Source organism: Pleurodeles waltl, chromosome 1_2 (genome assembly GCF_031143425.1).
Source record: "Pleurodeles waltl isolate 20211129_DDA chromosome 1_2, aPleWal1.hap1.20221129, whole genome shotgun sequence".
Lineage (NCBI taxonomy): Eukaryota > Metazoa > Chordata > Amphibia > Caudata > Salamandridae > Pleurodeles > Pleurodeles waltl.
The window spans coordinates 298688090-298706660 of NC_090437.1; the positions used below are offsets into that span (position 1 = coordinate 298688090).

Genomic DNA, 18571 nt, shown 5'->3' on the forward strand with positions numbered 1-18571 from the left:
CTATCTAACTGCTGACTCCTCACTGCCCTCCCACCCCTGCATTCTGTGGTATGGTCTTTTCCCTCTAAAAAGGTCCCAATCTAGGGACCTGCATAATGGCTTTTCAATTTGTCCTACACTTTGCATCTGAGGGTACAGAAGACTTACTGAAAGAAACTGACACTAGCACGCATGGATGGGACTTACATGCAGCTTTGCACATCGCTTCCAGAGTGGAACGGCACTGCCGTGGAGTCACATGGCTCCACCTACCAGGGCAGGATCACAGCTTTGATTTTTTTCCAGATCCACTCTGGTGCCTAAGAATATTTACAAGGTAAAAAAATCAGCAGTTAGATACAGTATCCACCAGAAAGAGGGTTACTGAAAGTAAGTAACTTATTCATCCGCAACATGCTGCCCTCCCACACAAAACTAACTGAGCAAAACTACAAGCACCATGTCCGACCAGCTTTTCAACGCCCTTTAACAATCTTCCAATTGATGGCACTACTACATTGCACTCTTTGATGCCCCTTTTATCTGCACTACATAAAAACATGAACTACAATACGTAAGTACATTTTTCAGTACTTTGTTGAAGGAGGTAAATGCTGCAATACAGACTGTTGTTTTTTTTAGGTTGAGTCCGTGTGATCAAGCTCTAGCACATGCGATCTCGCTTGCGAGACTTTTGTGTTCATTAATGGGCATGGAAGACGCCCACTGCTTACTATTCGTTGGCATCATTGCCACTCTTCTTTGCTGACTCCTAATTGGGCAGTGCTTGCCATGTGTCACTTCCTTTTCTTTCTGTGGCACATGGACCAAACATAGAATAATTTAAGTTAATAAGTTTTCCCTCACTGCTAGGGCTGTGACTATGGTTCTATTTTTTTTTAGCCCTCCTACCCCGTCTGTCTTTGCTTTTAGCGCTTCCGCCTAACCCATGTCCTGTGTTCCTTTTACCCATCACTCCCCCTCCCACTCTCCTTTTTGTAGATTTGTATAGCATGGACTTGGCCCAAGGACATTAAAGCACTTCACAAGAAAATCAGCTCCTCTTACACAACTTTTTTTTAAGCACGATGTAACTAAGCAATTTCCACAGAACCACAAGACGCTGCACCAAAGTCAGGATTCAAACCTAGTTAACTGGTTCACATCTCTAGCTGTTACACCAATTCACCTCTCCACCACACACCCACACAGCACAAGAGCTAATCACAGGTGTGAGATTAGGACATGGGTCAACATCCTAATCTCACACCATTTGCACATCACATTAAATATCAGTGGCGAGTGCATAACTGGCAAAGCTGTTTTTCTGACAATCTGTGGTGTGACCAACGACAGCAAATGGCAATGCCACCACTTCCTTTTTATTCATTTACTGAAGTGCAGAACACTCATTGGTGGTAACCTCAGATCCTCATGGTAGATGTCAAGAGGTACTCCATTGTAATATATATTTAGAGAAACACACAACTATTTTCGGCTGGGGTATTTTTTTTTTTAAACAAGGCACTTTCAAATTCAAGCCTGCTTAAGGGCGGCCTTCACAAGAGGTGTTGCGTTACTACAGACTGTGCTCTACATCTGCACATTGGCTCTTGAGGGCCAGCCATTCACTGTTCAGGTGATAGAACAGCGTAGCATTTGCTGCCACCCCTGATGTCATAATCATGACCTACACGTATTAATTACAGCAATATAATGTGTTTTTTAACATTTGGTTTATGGAAAGTCGGGCACGCGACGTCAATAATAAAGTGCATTCACTGTAGAAAATCATGCATTGTGTGCTTTAAACTTTATTAAATGAAATGTAACCATTGAATGCATTTTTATAGCCATCCTCATGTTATCTGAATGTATTTCTACCAGAAAAGATAATTTATGTAATGTTTGCACTAATGTTTCATAGTTTAATATTGAAATATACTTCTCCACCACATCTAAGCTCATGTATTTATGTACAGAACAGAAGAAATGCAATGTGCACAGTATGACATGAAATGAAATGTGCATTTGTTGCTGAATCATGCTTAAAGTTGACATAACTAGGCCAGAATTTCTTTAAAGTAAAAAAACTGTTCTTCATTTTCTGCTAACGTGTTATTTCATTGCAGGAGCATTCACACGAAATGTTAGTTTAGAAACATTTGTACTATTGTTTTACTGATAGAGACTGAGAAAAAAACCTTGAAGGTGGAACACGGAGAGACCAAGAGTGAGATGACTGCTTTTAGGTTCAAACCTAACTTATCTCTCCATTCCATCTATGTTCTGTATTGTATCTTTCTTCTCCTCTCGCCGGGTTTTCGTTTGGCACATTACACATGGTGTTTCTCTGATAGCCTTTTGTGACTCTTGGTGGTTTGGCCATCTCCATGATTCCCACACGTGATTGCTCATTCCTTGGGAATTCCCCTTTCTTTTGGTGACTAGACAGAGGTCACAAACTAAGCAAAACTTTTAATATATGACCACTATTATTTGATCCTGTAGATGTATTTATCAGTTGCCATGTAAGCGAAATTACATAGTATGTATATATATATATATATATGCTTTTCTACGGCCTTGAAAAAGTCACCAGCGTGACGAAACACGTGTTGGCTGTGTCTGCAGTGAAGTACTTTGTTTACTTTAATACAACGCTCTCGACAATAAAGACATCATCTGTCAAGAATACTGTTGTATACTACTGATGTACAATTTTTGTTTCATCTATGCAATGTAAACCAGACATTACATATTGTAACAGACTTGTGTTCTAATGGAATTGACTGTGTGCGGTGTTCTAACCTTGCTTATCTTCACTTGTGTTAAAAAAGTTTTTTCCTTTTTTTACACTTGATTTTGCCCATGGGTGGTAGGGCATTCAGTTCACCTGCACCACCTCTTATTGTACTGTACATTTGATTATTTGTGCTTACCTTCCTAGGAATGCGGCCATTTTCACCCTTACTACCCCTAAGAAAAGGAGGGAGGTGGGGAGGGGAAGGAGGGAAAAAAGAAAGGAAAAGGGGAGGGAGAGACAAAAAGGGGGGGGGGAGGGGATCAGAAAAAAGGAGGGGGGGTGGAAGGTGGCGTCCTACGGTCTTCCCATCGTGAGGAAGGGAGCCCACACTTGGTTGAATATTTGGGCTTGATCTTGTAGGTTATATATGATTCTTTCATGTATGGCGATACGGGTCATGGCTATGATCCATTCTTCCGGGGTTGGGGGTGGGTCGTCGACCGCCAGTGGCGGATGATGCATGTTTTTGCGGTGGCTAATGCTGTGTGTAGCAACCTTTTGCATGGTCTAGAGAGATCCGGGAGGGGGGTTGTATCTTGTAAAAGTATGAGAGAGGAAGGGAGTGGTGACGGGAGTTGCATGGAGTCGGCCAGTGTAGAGCCCACCGCATCCCATAGTGGTCGAATCGTTGGGCAGTCAATTAAGATATGTTTTAGGTCACAGCATGCCTCTGGGCATCGCCAGCATTTCGCATGTGGGAGTAGCCCTGTTTTGTGCAGTTTCGCTGGGGCTGACTTTCCCCTTTGTCCCTGTGCTTCGCTGAGTGTGGCTTGGGCTTACACTTATCCCTCTAAGAAGACTCTTGACCAAACTTCGGAAATGCTGACACCTCTCTATTTTCCCATTCATTTTTGCCTTATTTCTGTTCCCCGCCTTTTTATAATCATTACTTTTTTTAGTTAGATTTTTGTTTTTGTAATAGTTTACATTTCTAGGAGACTTTACTTATTTGCCCATAGTTCTAATTAGGTAGATGATTTTAGCTTGCACTAATGTGTAAGAAAATTGACCAGCAATTGTTTCTGAGCATTAGATACTGCTTTTGATTTTCCGTATTGCAGTGACCGAATTCGGTTTGACCTATGCTAATTTGTCTAAGTTTCTTCAGAAGATTGTTACCCAATTGCTATTCTGTACCTTTACAGTATGTTTTTGAGATTTGTTAACATTAACCTGATTGTTAGTCTGTAATAAAACCCTTTAACTTTATTTTCTATTAGGGTTTTCATTGTATGGCCAAATTGATCATACAGTAAATTGAAGAAGACATATTGTTACATAACTTCCTAGCTAATCCTCTTGCAGGGGAAAATATTATGGACCTCATGAAAAGAGCAAACACATGCTCCATCAGATCTGGAAACGGAGGTGTGGTTCTCTCAAGTAGATAGGGAAGCTGGGGGTCCCAATATGTATGATCTTTCACTGGCAATAATACTGATAGAATTCAGCAGCTAGGGGGGCGTCATCCAACTGACGCCCTAGATTACTTTTATTTTTCTACTGGCAAAATGTGTCTCAATCTTTCCTGTCTGTATCTTGAAAAACGGGAACCACCAGCTTTTTTCATTAATCGTGTATGAGCAGCCCGAGACCATGCAAGGACGTAGTACTCCAGCTCGCCACCCCCACTCCACTGTCAAAGTCAATAGATCGCCCATGTGCGAGAACTATTGGCTTTGTCAATGCTTGTCATTAACTGCGATACACTTCATGGAAAACAACTTACCGTGGAATCTTCCATGTTGCATGCTTCATACTTGACATTCAGCTCAGGCATGTTTTTAGTCAAATCGTTCTTAATAAAGATGGACTGTTTTTGATGTCACTGTAAAGAAAAAGGAAAACGTGCGTTTACAATAGATTCCAGCCCTGCGACAAACCAACCATTATGCTGCAATTGCAATGGCTTTTCGCAGTGCAACTGTCCTCCTAACGAGCACTTTCTCGTTGCTATTCTTCGCCTCTCTTGTACCGTCGCCGCCGAGCAATCGCGTCAACATATTGGTGAGTTTTTTTTGCGCCCGCTTCTGCAAACCACTTGTATTGGGATAATGGTGGTAATTCCAAGTCACCCTACCAAACACTCAAAGGTATATACATATAATTTTTACAGTCTCATCGGATGACTATAGTCAGATTCATCCAATGATTTTAGTTTTAGACTCTAGATGGCAGTGTTCTGCTACCGATAAACTTTTTCTACACGCTTGTGAATTTGGTGTGGGGCTGACCCGTCGTCGCCGACCTCCTCTTTTTTTTTTTTTAACTGTTACCTACTCCTATTGCTCTAACGCTTAACTCTTTTTATTTACTTTTTCCCTTATACCTCAAGTCCCATCTTAATAGTTTTATTTACTTCTCCTGGCTTTGTTATTCCGATTTAATTAGCTAAAGATATGTGTATTCCTAAATCATTCCATCGACAATAACAAATGGCACACAGGGCAGCATCACAAAGGCTCTCATTTAGAGCTTGGCATAACAGGCCATCCGCCAAAAACTGACAGAAGTCCTGACAACCATCTCTCGGTCCCCTCGCCGCATTGAGAGGTCATGGGAAGGGGGTTATACCGACAGCAAACTTAGGTATACCTTCGCAGTTACATATCCACCTTTAAGTGCACGAGGCCACTAAGTCATGACAAACCTTGCAGCCTGTTTTTAACCCTGGAAGCCCTCTCTCATGGAGGTGGGCGCTACTTCAAACGAAAACCTCCTGTCAGTCAGACAGGTCACTTTTGCAGGCTGGCCACATCAACACACGATGGCTGGCTTGGAAGTCCTCTAATGGCCAACAGTACAGTTCATAATCATATTCAAACTCCTGAGCACCGAGCACAAGAAACACCAGTATAAAGGCTCTGAGTGTCTATGGAAGCTAGCTGCACGTGATGCACCAGCCAGGCCCCTAAGATCTGTAAACTCCTTCACGTTCACTCAACAATTCAGACATCAAACTCGTAGATTGAAATCCCCTGGAGTGCAAAATCTTAGCTCCCTAATGCCTCATCACCCTCTGGGATGTACTGAGCCCTTTATCTTGAAAACATTGTTGTCTGTGAATTTAACATTTGGCCTTAAAATACATTTGAGTGCTCTTGATTCATTTCAGAAAAGCAAGCAGAATATGGTTTCAGTTCCTGTGATTATAGTTTCTGCTCTGTGCGGCCTAGGCTAGAGGAGAATTCTCAGTTTTCCCCACTCTCCATTACCAGCAGTTACAGGGTAAACATTTTCTCTGCAGAATGTATTCGCTAAGGCTTTGGCAAAGGGTTTCTGATAGTAACAGGTACCAACAACACTATGCTTTAAATGAAAGCAATGTGTTCAGCTGGATCTTGCAACATCGTTTTCCATTTGAGTCGGGGAAGCGGAGGGAGGCACAGGCGCCATAGGAAAAGGAACATAGGCCCTCCCTACTGAGGGAGGTGCAGATTAGGGAGGGGCAGAGTGAAAATAGTAAAGTGGGTGATATGCTTTCCATCGAGGACTTTAACTGAGGCCTTCTGGTTCTTAGCAGAGATGCAGGGGTTGTACAAGACCCAGTATCTGGCAGCACAATTATATGATGCCTCTGGGCGAATAGGTAAGTTCTAGACTAATTCATCACGGATGAGTTATATATTCGGATCTATATGTTATTCTCCTCCGTAATATTCATAAAATGTTATCTATCTGTTATTATGGCGATAATTCTAATGCTTATGATTTATTTTACGTTAGCACACAATACATGCTAACTATGATAAAATAACAAGGCTTTTGTGTGTACCAATTCTGGGATTTCAGAACTAGGTCCCTTAATAGTACAATGAAATCCAACAGATCTGCCAGAGTAACTCTTAATTTTGCAAACACCCCAAACTCTTGCAAACATAATCCAGAGGAGGGTAGCAATAGTATAACAATGCAGAGGGGTACGAGGGAAATACCTGTCGATTCTCCTTTTCTTTGTCCAGACAACAACCGTCTTTTGGGAGCTAAAAAAGACTACACAGAGTTGGTTTCATGACAACACCAGGAAAGGAAATATGACCCACAATGACGATGAAAATGTCTCGTGTAACACAGGTTGTACCACTGACCAAGTAAGTCTAGGGAGTCATGATTGGACTGGAAAGCATAGCTACAGAACAAAGCTTGCTTTCAATGAGTAGGGGTGCAGAACACCTTAATGTTGCATTTATTTGGATGTAGTCGATGATTGGTCAGTAGGGTATTTATCAGCTCACATACACCAGAGTTTCTTGATGCTAGACCAGACCCAAGGAAGATCAAGTCCTAGCAATATCCACACACTGGCAGGGACTGTTTACCAGAAAAGATACATTTTTAAAAACTTTTTTGTTTTAAAGCTGCAGTGGTTATTATTTTGGGGTACGGATAATAGACGATTGTTAAAAAGTTTACTTGTACAATTCTGAATGCCCGACTGCCACACTGGGTATGGGTAAGCTACGAGATCTGGATAAACAGTTTAGTCCCTAATCTGAGAGCTCTAAAGAGAGCATAGGATTGTATCAGGAAGTCCTAAATAAAGGCCAATATAATAGTCAAGATTGAATAGAGGATCCTATGGCTGTTGAATGAAAAGAAGGGTGAAAGAGAAGTAGAATTATAGGCTAGAGGCGCAATTGTCAAAACGCCCTGCAGACAGAGATTCAATTTGTGCCGGGAAGAAGAAAATTTGGCCTCATTTAGAAAAACTCTAGACTCATAATTTATGAACTGGAATAGTTGCCGATCCCATAAGTGGGAGCCAGAGAATAGACATACAGCCCCAGGATTCCCACCAGTTACCATAACTTCTGTGTCTGTTTCGTTCAGTTTAAAACATGTTTGCTCCCCATCTTGCTGTGGCTGGAATGACTCTTAGCAGTCACTAATGCACCCTACACTGTCGGTGGAAGACCGATCAAATGAAATACCTTGTGTATCAATGGTATACAAGGGATTTTGGAATCCAAGTAATCTAATCAAGTCTCCAAGATTTGTAATCAAAAATCTAAAAGAACAGGGGTCGGCGATTATCACTGGGGGACTCCACATGGAACAGAGACCACTGACAAGAGTAAACACCACATGGATTCCCTCCTCTAAAAAAAAAAAAAAAAAAAAAAAAAAAAAGAGGAGAACTACTATTGGGCAAAGAACATTCCCACTGCCTTGATACGGCCAATATGGAGAACTTGTGGTGATCGACCATGTAAACTGCAGCACAGTGCGCAATCAACAATAATCCTGCCTATCTCAAGACTCCCGGAGGATGCACGTCTTATGAAGGTTGCAACCAGGACTTTCTCATACAGCCCAGGGTGAAAATCCCATTTGAGACCATCCTAGAATTTTTTTGTCCCCCAAATTCTTGAATAACCAGCAAATTGCATTTTGGTGATTTTACAAACGACGGAAAGAAGATTGATGGTTTGGTAGCTGGATGTACAACATATTTTCATCTACACACAGTAACTTTCCAAGTAATGTCCAAAAACCTCTCCACCAACTTGCAGCTTTACTGATAAAACTATACAGTGTACTAACAATCTGTAAAAATTGGGTTTCAGAAAACATATCCTTTGCACATCAACACAGGAAGTATTCTGATTTGTTTTCATCCTATTACAATATTTGTTTCATCATACAGAAATATAAAAAAGGGCTTTCATGACTACTGAAATATATTTTGGAATGTTTGCACAGTTTACTTAGTCATTTAAATGTTGTGTGTTAGAAAAAACCTGACACCCTATATCCTTTTATTTTACATTCTAAGCAACAGGTCACACAGTTCACCTTACAAAGTCATGGAACTCTGCAGTCAGAAGGAAAATTAATTGTAAGAAAAACTGACTTTTGACCTCTGTCTGTGAACACAGAGCAAATGTGACATAAGAACAAGATTTAAAGGCAACTTTTATTGCCCTTCCACTTTTCAACTGAACCAAACATCTGTTCAGTGGTCAGTGTCAACTGGCCAGAAGGGGCGAGTAATTCCTGAAAATAACTCGACCTGATCAAAAAGACTCATCAATGCGAGTGGTCGAGTAGATTTTTCGAGCCCTGATTGGGTTATCTCTCTTCTACTGTTGGTCCATATCACTAGAAAGGGTCTATAGCCAGAAACTCTGCATCTCCACCTTCAAACTACAGGTAAGCAACCACTCTTCAATATATGCAGTATCTTTTACCATATTCTAAAGACTATCAATCCCAAGTACTCACTCTTCTATACATTCACAGGGAGAAGATAACTACCACTTAGCTACAGGCAACCATAACACCTAACCACAAAACAATGACTAGCTACTTGAGTAACATCACACACACATCAACCAGTCAGAAAGTCAGACCAGGAACAGTGCACCTCCAGTTCCACAGGAAGAAAATCCGTCCAGATCACTATCTCACGATTCTGATGCCAGCAGCAATCACATGGGCTCATTACCTGCTCCACAAAACATTATTTGCCACTCGATCTAATAACCATCACCTTATAAAGGTTTAAAGAACTCATTTATGAAGCATTTATATAGCTTCATCCAAAACAAATCCAATCCCTCACACTATATTACACACGTTATCTAAAACAACATACTAAGTGAAAGACCTCCACGCAAACAAGTGACACACACACACAATGCCACTTGAGGGAAAGAAAGTAAAAGTCAAGAAAATGCTTGCCCCTGAGCCCTCCCCATCCCAATCAAACCACCATATAAAAGAGCAGCTCCAACACTGCTAAACCCAACAAAAAGCGCCTACATACCCACTTCTCAGGCCTCAGAATTCCCCAGCCCAACATCATATCCTAAATTTTCACCTCAAGCTACAAGCTGACTACCCCCAAAACCAATCCACTCCAATCCCCTATGTTTTTGCCCCTACTCCTATACTAGACCATACCTCTTCAAAGGCCATCATATCAAAAGGAAAAAACAGTAAGAACTAAAATGCTTACTCTTCAATGCAAGGACCATAAACAAAAACTGCTTCAACATGTTTGATATAATTTCAGAAACCACACCAGACCTCAACTTCATTACAGAAACATGGCCAACGAAGATCCATGTACCAAAAAAGCATCCCACCTGAATTTGGCAACAAAAACGAAAAATAAATCATACTGGCAAATTGGAGGAGGCCTAGCAGACATCCATAGAAATATCACCAAAAATAACAAAAATAAAAAACTTCAATATGAACGACTGAGTCCTTACTGGTGAAATGTCATCCTAATACCATTCTCCCTCCTCCTCCCTCCTAATACACAGACCTTCACCATGCACGCAAATTTAAAGATGTATTACTAGAGAGTTGATAGGCACAGAGTGGTGTGCAGTGGCATAGAGTGCAGTGGCGTAGAACAGAGTGTCGGAAAGTGGTGCAGAGTGGAGTGGCATAGAGTTGACTGATGCAGAGGGCAGTGAGGCAGAGTAGAGCTGTGTGGCATAAAGTGCAGTGGCACAGAGTGCAGAGGAGAGATGAGTGGCATAGAGTGCAGTTACAAGACTGGTGCAGAGTAGAGCAGCAAAGGCTGGTGCAGAGTATAGTGCAGTAGAGTGCTGTGGCAGAGTGCAGTGGTGCAGAGTGGAGTAGTGCAGAGTAGAGTGGCATAAAGTTCAGTAGCAGAGAATGCACTGTTGCAGAGTACAGTGTCAGAGTGCTGAGGTGTAGACTGGAGTGCAGTGGAGTAGAGAGCAGTGGTATAAAATACAGTAATGCAGAGTAGAGTGCATTGACGTAGAGGACAGTGACAGTGCAACTGTATAGAGTGCAGTGGTTAAGAGTAGAGTGGCATAGAGTGCAGTGGCACAGAGTGGAGTAAGGTGGCATAGAGTGCAGTGACGAAGAGTAAAGTGAAGTGGTGTAGAGTGGAGTGGTGCAGGGTAGAGTGCAGTTGCATAGTGTAATGGTGTAGAGTAAAGTGGTGAAGAATGCAGTAGCACAGAGTGCAGTGATGCAGAGGAGATTAGAGTGGCATACACTGGACTGGGGTATAGCGTAGAGGCAAATAGTTGAGTGTTACAGAGTAAAGCGCAATGGCGTAGAGTGTATTGGCATAGAGTGCAGTGGCATAGAATGCAGTGCTGCAGACTGTCATAGAGTGGAGCTGTGCAGAGTAGACTGATCTGGCCTGAAGTGATGTGGAGTGCAATGGTGAAGAGTACAATGCAAAGTCTGCATTGGCACAGAGTAGAGTGGCACAGGGTAAGTAGAGAGGCGTAGCATAAAATGGTGTAGATTTCAGTGGTGTAGAGTGGAGTGGTGCAGAGTGCAGTGGTGTGGACCGGAGTGGTGCCGATAGAGCAGAGTGGCAAAGAGTGGAGTATTCATAGTGTGGTAGCACACTGTCATTACAGTCAACACATTTTCAATTGAAATGACCTTTACATTTGCACAGACATACTGTTTTACTAATAAAACTATACAGTGCACATATGAAAATGTGTGGAAATTGCACTACCTAGTCTAATGATTTGTTTTGGTCATATTAAAGTATTTATTTTCAACACACTTCAGAAATAACAAAAACTGCACTTCACTTGTGTTCCTAATTCTGATATATTTTTAAATAATTACACAGTTCATTTAAATGTTGTTGTGTGCTAGAAACAAATCCTTTCCTACCCCTACTATCCATCAAGATTGTCAAATAAATCCTCTCACTTTGGAGTCAGAGAAAGAATAGTAAACAAGCACCCTCGGAAGACAGCATCTGACATTAGACCTCAGTTTTTGAATGTAAAGCAAATGTTATGAGATAAGAACAACATTTACAGGCCTTTTTACATAAAGGAAGCACTCAGAAGGATACTGTAAATAAGGTTTGGGATAGGAAGGGTACAAACTCAAGCTGGACAATTTAAAACAAATAAAGCCAGCAAATGGAAAACAAGAAAATGTGAGATACAAAGCCAATGGCAAGCAATGGGCAGAATGCATTCCTAGGTCAGCTGTCTGAATGTTCCCAAGATGTCTTTAGCAAACCAGACAGCTTTATGGTAGGCTGCGACCTAAAAACTAGACATAAAAAAAAGGAAATTCCTACTATGCCAGTCAGTATACCAGAGCCTATAGAAGATACATCATAACCACAAACAGGCAACACTGTTCTAAATGTATAATTGATGCATACTGCCCTTCTAAAGGGCTCCACATGATTCTATCAGACTTCCACAATCTGGGTGTCAAAATACCACAAACACACTTCCGTGAAAAAATATTCATGAAATTAATTCAAAAATTATAAAAAAGACAGAAAAGTATCATAAGGAAACCACAGCTAACACTCCCCCGGCAAATTTACTCAACCACAATAAAGAGGGATAAAAGCAATATTCCATAATTTTATACCTTGACTACCATCTCAGAAAAATAATTGCATGACATTATTATCGCGAGCAGACCCTCATGATCATCTTCAGACCCAGCAGTTCCAAAAACCATTCAAGATAATCCTTCACACCACCTGGGTAGGGGAATAGCTAGAAGAGTACCCACAAATTACTTGGACAATGGGCTAGATGCATCACTCTTATTGCCACAAAATGCAGCCACAATTTGCAACCAGTCTTTTTTTCCCGGACCAGAAACTTATTTTGCGAGTGGAGGAATTGGAGTGGGCCACAACTATATCTTTCTAATTATTATTCATTATGTAGGTCACACGTTGCGAATCACTCAGATTGGCCACAAACACAGACTTTAGGGGTCAGCAAGCCACTACGCCTGTGAATGTTTTTAAATAAAGACTTAAAAGACAAACAAAAAAACTTGATGTCTTTAAAGGAAAACATTCCTTAAATGTTTTTTTTTTTTTTTTTAAACTTTCAGTAAGAGTTGGAAGTGGTCCCCTGGGTCCAGACTGGATTAATTAAGGAACATTTACATTTCAGAACAGAGGTTAAAACAAGGTTATTTTCAAGACAACTATGTCATCTCACAACTGTGCGACAGAATCTGGAATAATAATTGCTCCTTCAAGTACAATCTACTGTTTACATTCTACAGATGTAGAACAGCAAAACCAACACACAACTTTCTAATTGCATATCCACATTTAGAAAAATTTAGATTTCTGAAACATCTTTTTTCTAAATGTGGATATGCTAAAAACCTGGCATGGATCCGTCTCTCCAGGACCAACTTTGCAGAACCCTGAGGAAAGGTATCAAGGGCTGACTTAGGTCTCATCTGGTGGTATCACATAGTAATATCAATTCATATATAGCCTTCCTGGCCCGCATTACTAATACCACAACACTAAGAGGTCAGACAGCAGATTGTAGTTCAAATTGGCTGCATAACTATTCCTGTATATTGTTGACCCTCAAACTCCCATAATACAGAACACTATGAAGGGGTGTGGAATTTAATAAAATATCTACACGTCCATGGGACAGGTTGCTTCTTAAATCTATTTGTCCTGTAAAAAAAATCTACTTGTCCCTTTGGTGCAATGTAGTGCGTGACAAATTATGGCAGCAATCTCATTATGTAAGAGCGCTGATAATAGCCTCTCTTTTTATGCCAATGTAGTAGGGCTTGAATACTTGCAACTTCAATCCCTACTATAGCAATTTCCTTATTTTGCCACCTTTCCGCAGATCTACATGCTGTGGCTGGTGGAAGCAGTAAGCAATAGTTCCAGGGCAGGTATGCCATTGAGTCTGCAAACCTACTAACTTGCATGTTTTAAGGATTTTCACCAGCTGTTCTCTAATTTTTTCCCATAATGAGAAAGGTAGGAAATTTACTCCTGACAATGGCAGAAGTACAAGTTCTTCCAAGGGTGGGAAAAAGTGGTTGGAGGTAAAGTGAACTTGTAAACGCTCAATAGATTTTCATATGAGCAAGTCTACACATGCATATTTGCTTGTGCTAAAATACAGTTCACAAATATTTTATAGGAGTATGATTTCCTGATCTGCTTCTGTAAGTTCTTGTGAATACATATCATGGGTGCGCTTTTGTGACTTTAAGAATTGGGTCCCTAATTAGGTCTCGTTTTAACAAAGACATTTTGTTTTGATTAAACTACTATTTATCTCTCTATCTATAGGCTGGCTTTACTGTGAATGATCACATTCTGCTCTTTCACAAGGAGCATATTGGCACACAAAGTAGTTTTGTTCAGTGCTAGGAACTAATGTAGCAATTAGTGGTGTAACAAAACTGGAGTTGGTCCCCCTGCCAAGAACGTTGAGGGACCCCTTCCTCCAGACTCTCTCAGCAAAGGTGCTGTGCTGAGTGGGCCACCTGGAGGGGGCAGCGGGGCCTTTGTTACACCATTGGTGGCAATGTGTGCCTTTTGAAACCCAAAAACGTTTTTTTGCTTTTTGCCAAGGTTTGTTACAATGGTGCGGGCCTGGCAGCTCCCACAATAACGGGTTACAAAAGCCATGTCAAAACAAGACACGCATTGACGTAACCAAAAGACTCACAGAAAAAATGTTCGATCAGTTGACTTTGCCAGTCGCTTGTTAATTTTCATGCTTCCCATACTCTTGTTGAAAATGGTTACACTGATTGTTGGATAGGAGTATTTGTTGGAAATACTAGCGTGCATCAACACATTTTACTAAATGACGCTTCAAAGAAATAGCACTCAAAATTTCATAGTAATAAAACGTTTTTTTCCTACTTGCATTTTTTTCTGAACATTTTATTTTGAAAGCAAAGAATCATCACTCTTGCTTACAAGCTTCTGCAAACATTTGCATCTAATCAGAGAGCATTCTGGAAGCATTATACTTATCCTCATATTGTTAAACTTTTCAAACATGTATGTACACTTTCGTTCTACTGGAACCACGGTCAGTAGTGCAGTGTGACCATAAAATGTTTATTTACAGTGCTCACCCTAATAATGAAGGCTTTTTCATTAATGAACCATAAATACAAGTTTGAACAGCATTAACAGATGTACACACATATTACCTCAACTGCAGACAGTTCCCTTCTCTGTAAACTGGCAGCCAAATGGTTTGTGCTGCGGGGGTTAGACCTACTTGTCCCTAAGGACAAAATAAACATGAAAACATGTTACCCTTGACCCCAAACAATATGTCCCAGGTGTGGGGCAATAGGAATTCCACATCAATGCCTATGTCCATCACAAAGTACTGTCCCAGATCACAGCAATAAATCACCCATCATCAACTGAAATTGTGTGGAATAACTGCCACACAGCGCTGGCTACATACTATCAACACTTCTTGACATCTCACAATAACAATCATATATAGTATGACAGTAACAGGTTCCATCCTGTCAAAATTGCCCATCACCCCTCCCTCTAAACCGTTGCCTACTCAGGACCGTAAATGTTAAAATAAAAATATCAGAATGAACAATCACGAGTGGTAACTAGCTCAGTGGACTATGCCTACCACGTTTAAGCGGCATCACGTTTTCTTTTTTCTAGTTTTATTCTTTTGATTTATCTTGCATATGTTGTTGAGTGTTTGTGGGTTGTGTAAGAAGTTGAATGCAAGAATGAGTCCGTGGGTAAATGAATGGGTGCATGAGTGCAAGGATATGTTACAGAGTATAATTCATAGCTTCCTCAGACATACACCTGAGAGAGAGAAAGGCTAGTAACCTTGTCACTTGATGCAATAACAATGAGAAGGGACATACTTAATAATCATGAGAGGTTCTGGTACTTTTTAATAATTTAATCATATAATGCAGCAGAGCTGGAACCCAGGAATGCACTTCCTGATGTTCCCTGGGAGCATGGAGTGGGGCTGAAAATGCACAGTTCTCCAGGTTCACCGGGAACTGTGCTAAGAGGGAGGGGTCACTGGAAAGCTGAGCAGCTCAGCTTTCCAACGATCCCTCCCTTTCTTTGCACAATGTCACATGATTACAGTGGGATGTGGTTGCTTAGTGCTTCCCCTAGACACCAGGGATTATTTGCAGACGAGCACCCCCATTAGCAATGGCCTTTGCTCCCTCACGCTTTCAACAGTATCGGTCTTTCTGCCCCTTCCTTGGGGTGTTTGCCCTTGTTTGCTGATCCCAGTTTTACACATTCCTTTCGTGGGCACTAGGTCAGTGTTTTTATTGAGACAAGTGGGGGAATTTGAGGACTCCCTGCAGATTCCAGGAGTTTATATCATAGAAATGCAAAGACAATGTGTGGTATAGGGCAATGTTTGTGGTGTGCAGAGTACTGCGGGTAAGAAAACACTGTAGGATCGACAAGAAGGAAACACCCTGGACTCTCCGAGGTGTCTGGCTCTGCTAAGTTCCTTCTTTGCTGACTGACCCCAAGGAACAATTACCACAGCTACATTGCATTTTGGGGCATTTTGTGCTGCATGTGCTAAGCCCACCTACAAAAGTCAGGTACCATTTTTATCGAGAGATGAGTTAAAACAATGGGTGTTCGGAAATAATTTATGCTCACAGAAATGCAAGGACAATGTGTGTTTTAAGTCAAAGTTTGAGGTTTTTAAGTGCCTCTGGGTAAGAAAGCCTTGTGAAATCTAAGCAACTCACATCACCCTCAACTCCCCTGGCTGTTAAGTTTCCAGACAAATCTGGGTTCGGTAGGTTTCCCTGGGTGCTGGCTGGGCTATGGCCCTAGTTCTGCAGCTACCCACATTGCAAAAAGTGCCAATTTTGAATGAAAAAATATGACCTGTTCCATGTTCTGTTTTTGGGCCCATTTCTTGGCGTGTGCCATGCCCATCCACACAAGGGGAGTACCATTTTCTGAGGAGATGTGTGAGAATGCTGGTTAGTAGAGAATTTGTGGATCCCGCAGATTTCAGAAATTCCTGAATTTTTTTTCTGCCAAAGTTTGAGGTTTGCAAGATCTTGAGAGAAACCTTGAGAGAACCACAAAAGTCAAACCCCCAAATACTACCCCGGGTTTTAAGATTTCAGAAATGTCTGTGTACGTTGGGTTTCCCTTGGTGACAGCTGAACTAGGGCCCAAAATCCACAGCTACCCAGACTGTAAAAAATAATTTTATTTTGCTGGGTGAAATTGCCTGTATTTAGGGGTATTAGGCGTTGCAGGCTCTAGGCCCATCCACAAGTGCGGTACTATTTTATTGAGACATGTTGAAACACAAAACAGTAGAACATTTGTTATCCAATTATATTTCTCTGCATTTGGGGATTGCAAGTTTAAGCCAATGAGCAATAGAGAAGACATTTTGCAAAATGCCCTCTGAATCGCAAATTCATAAGTGTACAAAACACTGTTCTAACTCAGTATCTTGTGTACATTTCAGAAATACATAGGTTTACTTTATATCCAATTTTCACTCTTTAGATTTTGGATGTGTTCTTGGAGAACCTACAAAACCAGAAGGGTCCGTCAAACAAAATGGTATATTGCTTTTATAAATAGGACATTGTGACAAGAAGTTACAGATGAAAACGTTATTACAAATGGCTGGCTTTTTCTACGTATTTTAATTATTTTCTAATTCAACAGTTATCTTCTTCGGGAAAATCTTAAGGGATCTACAGAAATGGCCCCTTGCTGAATTCAGATTTTTTTCTAGTTTTCAGGAATGTATAGCTGTTCATGATCACCAATGGGTTTCACACCTGTTTCCACCACAAACTGCAAGTATGCTGAAACCACACAAATTAGAAAGAAAAGGATTACCCGCTTAGAAAAAAGCAAAAACATAGGTTAAAAAAATATTTTCTAATACAACTCTACTTGTTCACAAAACCTGTAAATATGGTGATTCTAGCACAGCAAACCTTTCGCTGATGCTATTTTTGGTGGGTGGGGACATGCTCTTTCTAACCCAGAACGTTTTCTATTTTTCACACCAAAACAAAATTTAGCTATATTTTGGCAATTTTCTTAGTTTTCTCCACGGAAGTCTACAACATGGGTACCTTCGGAATCCCGAGGATGATGGGGAAAAAAGACACACATTTGGCGTGGATACCTTTTGTGGGAAAACCGGCATGAAGTTTTAAATGTGAGCTACCTACCCCTAACATCCAAAAATGGCTTGGCACTGGAGGGAAAGCCTTACCAGTCAAGAGGTTAATGTCTACTTACATTTTCGCTACACTGGTGTTCTCCTGGGTAGTTGATTATATTGCAGCTACTCTCTGTGACTTCTATAAATGCCATAACTCCCGAAAAGACTTGCACTGCTTGTCTGTTTCCACAGGAAACCATTTTATCAATGGGCCCCCACCCTGCAGCACAGAGACGTTTTCTCATCTAGAGAATACTTGAGGATGGAATAGTTATTTGGTACCTCATATTTCCCCCTAAGCTTCATACTCACATACCTAATGGCAAGCTTTGCTGTTATAGTTATGCAGGATATTCTTGCTGTATTCTAGGTCACAGAAAACAAGTTTTTCTGAATGCCAGTTCCCAAAGAAGGCAGTGGGCAGATGTGGCACTGGGATAAGCCCTCTAGCTAAACAGATTTAGGCAATCTTTGCAATGCTCCAGGGGTGAGACAGAGAAGATGGACAAGGGAAGCCACTGAATAGTAAATAAGCAAGTGCGTCACAGGAAAGCCAACAAATGGCAAGCAGTTGCTGGGTCCAGGCCCCTGTAGGCTCTAGGTAAGTCCACAATATATCTTACAGACAGTGCATGTGCTGTCTAGTAGGCTCAACCTAAAAAGGTAAATGTGGGAAGTGAATGGGAGGAGTCAATGGCCTGGAATCAATGGCAATCGTTTTGGAATGAGTGGTCACTGCAGGTCAGGAATATGTCACTGCAGCAAACGGATGCATCACCTGTAGCATTATGAAGTGAGTAAACTGTTCTCCAAA

At 41.1% G+C, this 18571-nt stretch overlaps 1 protein-coding gene across 2 annotated transcripts in view; it reads right to left on the reverse strand.

Annotated features, from left to right (window-relative positions):
- Nucleotides 1–18571, reverse strand: part of LOC138299827 (broad substrate specificity ATP-binding cassette transporter ABCG2-like) — a 676683-nt gene that overhangs the window by 436726 nt on the left and 221386 nt on the right. For both annotated transcript variants that reach the window (XM_069238424.1, XM_069238432.1), the window contains exon 3: nt 4515–4613. In XM_069238424.1, the coding sequence (XP_069094525.1) occupies nt 4515–4565 (51 nt within the window). In that variant the 5' untranslated portion in view covers nt 4566–4613. The remainder of the gene's footprint in view (nt 1–4514; nt 4614–18571) is intronic.